This window comes from Polyodon spathula, chromosome 20, assembly GCF_017654505.1.
Source record: "Polyodon spathula isolate WHYD16114869_AA chromosome 20, ASM1765450v1, whole genome shotgun sequence".
Taxonomy (NCBI): domain Eukaryota; kingdom Metazoa; phylum Chordata; class Actinopteri; order Acipenseriformes; family Polyodontidae; genus Polyodon; species Polyodon spathula.
In genome coordinates, this window is record NC_054553.1 from 4,167,992 (window position 1) to 4,174,040 (window position 6,049).

A 6,049-nucleotide genomic window follows, 5' to 3' on the forward strand; every position below is an offset into this window, starting at 1 on the left:
AGATATGCATCCAACTTCCTTATGTCAGATAAAACGTATGACGTTATTAATATAATATTCTTTAATATAATATATATATTACGTTTTATACGTAAAACCAGGACCTATTGGAAGTGACTCTGCAGCAGCAGTTGATGGATAATCGTTTTGGATAAAAGTATCTGCTAAATGACTAATAATAATAATAATAATAATAATAATAATAATAATAATAATAATAATAATAATAATAATATTAATAATAATAATAATAATAATAATAATAATAATAATGTTTCTTTTTAGTCCTGTGCACTCATCACCTCAGTCACAAAATCCCAGGCATGACAATTATTTCTGTATATTTTATTGCTGGCACGATAGCAAACAGATACTTTCAATATGGCATTGAAGTTTACTATCATTTACAGACAGATGTTATTCAGAGGGTAGAAGCTTCTGATAAAGGCAGTCTCTTCACATTAGCGGGCCTCCGCCTCAGATGGGGGAGGGGAGAGCAGGTTCGGTGAGACGGTTCCTCGATGAGACCCTTGAGAGTTGCCTGGTTTCAGTTCTCGGGAGGCATGTATAAGGGAAGGTCGGTTTCAGTTGCCTCGCTCTCGAGAGGCACGTCTGAGGGAAGGTTGGTTTCAGTCACCCCGTTCTCAGGAGGCACGTCTGAGGGAAGGTCAGTTTCAGTCACCTCACTCGCGGGAGGCACGTTTGAGGGAAGGTTGGCTTCAACCACCCCGTTCTCAGGAGGCACGTCTGAGGGAAGGTCGGTTTCAGTCACCTCACTCACGGGAGGCACGTCTGAGGGAAGGTTGGTTTCAGCCACCCTGTTCTCAGGAGGCACGTCTGAGGGAAGGTTGGTTTCAGCCACCCCGTTCTCAGGAGGCACGTCTGAGGGAAGGTCGGTTTCAGCCACCCCGTTCTCAGGAGGCACATCTGAGGGAAGGTTGGTTTCGGTCACCCTGCTCTCGGAAGGCACGTTTGATGGAAGTTCGGTTTCAGTGGCCTCGCTCTTGGGAGGTATGTCTGGGGGAAGGTTGGTTTCAGTCGCCTCGTTCTCAGGAGGCATGCCTGAGGGAAAGTCGGTTTCAGTCGCCTTGCTCTCAGGAGGCATGTCTGTGGGAAGGTTGGTTTCAGCGGCCCAGCTCCCGGGAGGCACGTTTGATGGAAGGTCGGTTTCAGTGGCCTCGCTGTTGGGAGGCATGTCTGAGGGAAGGTCGGTTTCTGTCGCCCTCCTCTTGGGAGGCACGTTTGATGGAAGGTCAGTTTCAGTGGCCTCGCTCTTGGGAGGCATGTCTGAGGGAAGGTCGGTTTCAGTCACCCAGCTCTCGGGAGACACGTTTGAGGGAAGATCGGTATCAGTGAACCAGACCCTGGAAGTCGATCGCTGCTCTCCATCAGAGGCCACTTGCCTGGAGGAAGCCCGGGAGTTGGGCTCGCTGTAGACAGTGGAGGAGGCTGAGACCCTGTCTGAGGTCAGCTGCCCCCCTGGAATGGGTCTGGGGAGAGCTAGAGGTCTATCCTGCTTCTTAAGCTGGGCCAGTGCCGTGGAGGCTCCTCGCTGCTTCACAATGAGGTCCATAATGTACTTTTTGGCCACCCTGTCATCACCTTTATTTTTAATGACTAGGACTTCAGATAAGCTATTGAAGGATACAGAGAAGAAAATAAAGCAATAGTTGTTAAGTCTTATTTACAACGGTTTATTGTAGGGTTTTAAAAGCTTCAAATGCGAAAGGATTTTATATTTTATTTATTTATTAAGCACTTTTAGTAATGTCCAAATAAAATAAAATAAATATTCACTGCCTAGAAACAAATACATATATCTTACAGTATTTTTTGGTATATATTTATATGTGATACGAAAAAGCGCCACTAGTAATTTGGAATTCTAGGGAGGTGTGTGCTGGATAAGAAGCCAACAGGTGAGCAGAGTGCCGCATTTCAAGGTTTTTTTTCACGACTGCAAGGCTGTCCAGAAGAGTTTGGCCAAAAAAGTGGCAGCATGGCAGAGAACAAAAAAATGCATGATTTTAACAATCTAGGCTGACTCTGAAATCCAAAATCAGTTAATAGGCGCTGTGCTGAAAATGCGCGTGTTCGAGAAAACAGCCCAAGCCCTTGGCGAACAAGGATTCAGTCTAACACCACAACAGTTCTTGTCTTGTAAAATGAGCAGCCGGTGTGCAGGAGTTCATTAAAGACTGGAGTAAATGCATTGAGAATACGAGCCGCTGTGTTCTGTGCTGCCGCCTGTGTGTTTTCCCTTACCGTGAGGCTGAATCCTTCTTGTTTCTCAGGGTGCAGATGGAGAAGCTGAGGAAACCCAGAACCAAGAGGAAAACGAGAAGCACCACTCCCAAGACAATGAAGACATTCTCCACCAGCCACTCAAGAGCTGTCAACTTCACATTCTCCTTCTCCTCCTCCATGCCCACCGGGATACCTGGAGCCCACAGAACAGGAACACTGTCACATTCCTGAGTAATTCATCAAAATCAGACAACGAGCTCTCATACCCCTGGGTAACACGTTACAGGAAGTGTCTCTAATTACCATGTAATTACATAGTAGTTACTTACTGGTACATGTGTACTTACACATAACTACAATGTTATTATGCAAAGTTATAATGTACTGAATGCGTACATCTTTTTGCATGATACAACTCTAACCCCCCTAAACCTAACCAGTTGTGTACTTACATATATCGTGCAAAAAGATTTACACGTTGTAACTATGCATAATAACACTGTAGTTATGTGGACGTGCACATGTATTTACTAAGTAACTGCTGTGCAAATGCACAGTAATTAGAGACCCTTCATGTAAAGTGTTATCTAGCCTTGCGTGGTTCTGTCAGTGAATGAGGTGACAGGTAGGTCACCTACAGCAACTCAAAGCTTATTTCCCAGCCTGCTGTAAACCTGAAGCAATCCCAGCATGCTTTTCTCCCTGGTCTTTGAGAGAAGGGAGGGTTTGTTACATACAGTATGCTGCTCTTACCTTCAATGTCCATTTCTTCCATATTTTGCTGAGCTCTAAGCACTACAAAAAGAAACACAATGCTTGAAATAAATAGGTGCTTTTTATAGGTGTAGTGTACTATAGAGTGAATCTCATTACTCCTTGAAATTAATTACTTGAGTGTAACTCTGCACAGTTCTTTCTCTTTAAGACTGAGCTGAATTAGAAGGGAAACTGAAGGTCTTATAAGCTGTACTTCATTAACCTAGCTACTATTATCCAGCATCATTGAAATAAAAATGCAGGCACTCTCTTACACGGGTAGCCAGTGATGTTAGCTGATATCTGTGCTGGAATTCAAAAGAAAAACAAGTGTTTATCACAAACATCTATCTGTTCAATAAAATAACAATAAGATTTGTTTTAAGCAATAACTCAGCAGAAACTAAATGAACCTCGTTACACATTTTTTAAAGAGCACACTATTTTAATACACACAGCTGCAACTGGAGACTTTTTTGTAGACATATTTCCTAATAATGTGGCCTCCCCCTAACATGACTAAATGTAATATATTCATTTTATTAGTTACTTTTCTTCTTCATTAAGTATTTCTAGTGATTGATGAGTATCCTGTTAGATCCTGATTCTCCTTGGATATAGAGCTGTTTGCTGTTTTTGAATTCTCTGTAGTGTGTCATATCTATAGTCACATCCGTATCTAGCTATGTATCGATCTATATACAAATGGCAGTGTGTTAACATTCTTGTATAGCATTGTGTATTCTTCAAGAGAAGCTACTTTAAAGTTCAGGGATGGAAATAAGCCTCTTGTTGCATAGCAGCGTGATCCATTCCTGGTTTTACTATGAGTTTAAAAGAACACACCTGAGCTTGTTGCTTGTACACTCTGGCTAAGCAAGCTCATAGTAAAACCTAGAATGGATGAAATGCAGTAGGAGTTTTATTTCCATCCCTGAGGTTGCTGAAAATAAAGCTGTCACCCCACTGAAATACTGCAGGGAAGATGCAGCATTTGACCGTGTTATTTACTCAGCAATGCCTTATCTGATTTCGTATAAATGCATTTGTTTACCTGTCATTGAGGTCTCTGTGTTCGCTGTCATTTGGGAAGTGATACTGTCTTCAGTAGTTTCCACAGGCTCTGCAGAGAATAAATCTGGATGCATGCACATCTGTACCAGCTATTGAGAGATCTAACGTTGACTTTTTCACACAGGTCTCATTTTGGAATCTGTCCTACATTCACCGCACCCAAATACAACGACAGAATTGAAACCCACTTTCTTTGTAATATATGTTACTTCTTACAGTTTGTGTGTGTTTCATAGGTGTCTATGTCATCAATAGTTAAAGATCTGGAACACCCGTTAACCTTATCTAATTAAGCCAATAACTGGTGCAATTGAGTAACCCTCCAGGACCAGGGTTGGAGACCCATGCACTAGAAGATAGTGATAAAGGTCACTTCTCTCAAATATATCTATTCTTACCTGGGTTGGGCAGGAAAGGTGGTCTTTCAACTGCAGTGAGGTAAAAAGAGAATGACAGATTCAGACCTTCACCTTGTACAGCCTGCTCCTCCACCCCCTCCTCTATCATGTTGTAACCAATATTTCCACAATTATATGGGACTATACATTCAAGATGATGTGTTATTTACTAGGAATTGGCCCCAGTTCACAAAGCGTTAACTCATAATCATAGAACAGCCATCAAATGTCCAGAACGGTTTCAACGGTTTCCAAGCACAGTGCACTATCCAACACAGCAGAGACCAAGCACAGTGCACTATCCAACACAGCAGAGACCAAGCACAGTGCACTATCCAACACAGCAGAGACCAAGCACAGTGCACTATCCAACACAGCAGAGACCAAGCACAGTGCACTATCCAACACAGCAGAAACCAAGCACGGTGCACTATCCAACACAGCAGAGAACAAGCACGCTGCACTATAGAGACCAAGCACACTGCACTATCCAACACAGCAGAGACCAAGCACAGTGCACTATAGAGACCAAGCACACTGCACTATCCAACACAGCAAGCTTCTTTTAGGGCTTGGCAAAGAGTTATCAAAACAGGCAAAGCTAAGTAATGTAGATTAGAATAGCTGGTGTTTCAGACGGATAAATATTCTTATTGTAACAATGCAATCTTTTGTCTTTTAGAAATTCTGATTTTGCTTGGTTATTGGTATTCTACTAATAAAGCCCAGGTTACTGTCCCTGTTCATGCACAGTCCCTGTGAAGCAATGTTAAAAGCTTTGCCTGTATTACCATGCTGTTCAAACTAGCCTCCACGCTATGACTCCCCCTACCTTTTATAATGTCGTCGATTGCCTCTGTCTCTGAATTCTCTAGACTAATAAGCTCTGGTGAGAGAGGTTTGGTTTCTGAAGTATCAGACTCCTCGGAACCTAAGGAAACATCTAAACAAAGAAAAGACAAGAAAACAGTGAGTAACATAAAAAAAGAGGCTTTGCCACATGAGCATCATACTGCATCCAGCTCTTGCTCTCTCAATGCTGCTGATCTGTCTGGTACTAGCAATGACTTGCCCACCTGGTGCCAAAGCTTGAATAGATGCTGCTTCGATACTTGACACTTGGTCGTCTGATTTAGCAGATTCAGAGGATGTGTTGTCTTTTGATTTAATAGTTCTAATGGATGTGTCTTTGCCACTTGATTTAGGAGATTCAGATGATTCTGCGTTAAGAGAAATCAGACAGTCAGACACAGGAAGAGGAAACATGCTCACCGGGTTTACCAGCCCATGTGGCTACACTTCATTTTCAAAATTGTTTTCTAAAAGGGAAGGAAAAATGGTAAACTTGGGTTGAATTAAACAGTAGTACTAGCATTAATATGTGCACTCTCTGTAAAGAAATACAAAATGAGCTCAATGCACTTTGAGTCACGATAATATTGTTACACTCAGTAAAACACTAGGCAAGAACTTGGCCAGTTTTTTGACAAATGTTATCAAAACTAGCTGAAAAACAAAGTGAGGTGTTAATTCAGTTGAGTTTAGTTTCGTTTGTTCACTTTGTGCCCACGGGG

At 42.3% G+C, this 6,049-nt stretch overlaps 1 protein-coding gene across 1 annotated transcript; it reads right to left on the minus strand.

Moving 5' to 3' along the window:
- Positions 1 to 417: 417 nt before the first annotated feature.
- LOC121295191 (cell surface glycoprotein 1-like) lies at positions 418 to 2,599 on the minus strand. The gene is made up of 2 exons (XM_041219606.1): positions 2,266 to 2,599; positions 418 to 1,634 (listed from the first exon to the last, which is right to left on the minus strand). The coding sequence occupies exons 1-2, from the start codon at positions 2,424 to 2,426 to the stop codon at positions 548 to 550; spliced, it is 1,248 nt and encodes a 415-aa protein (XP_041075540.1). The 5' UTR covers positions 2,427 to 2,599; the 3' UTR covers positions 418 to 547.
- Between the last annotated feature and the right edge of the window lie 3,450 nt (positions 2,600 to 6,049).

Bases quoted from the DNA above. Each gene is read 5' to 3' on its own strand.
- LOC121295191 (XM_041219606.1), bottom strand. From the start codon at position 2,426: ATGGAGGAGGAGAAGGAGAATGTGAAGTTGACAGCTCTTGAGTGGCTG. The intron at 1,635-2,265 runs GTAAGGGAAAAC...ATCCTTCAATAG, and splicing joins AAGAAGGATTCAGCCTCACG to CTTATCTGAAGTCCTAGTCA.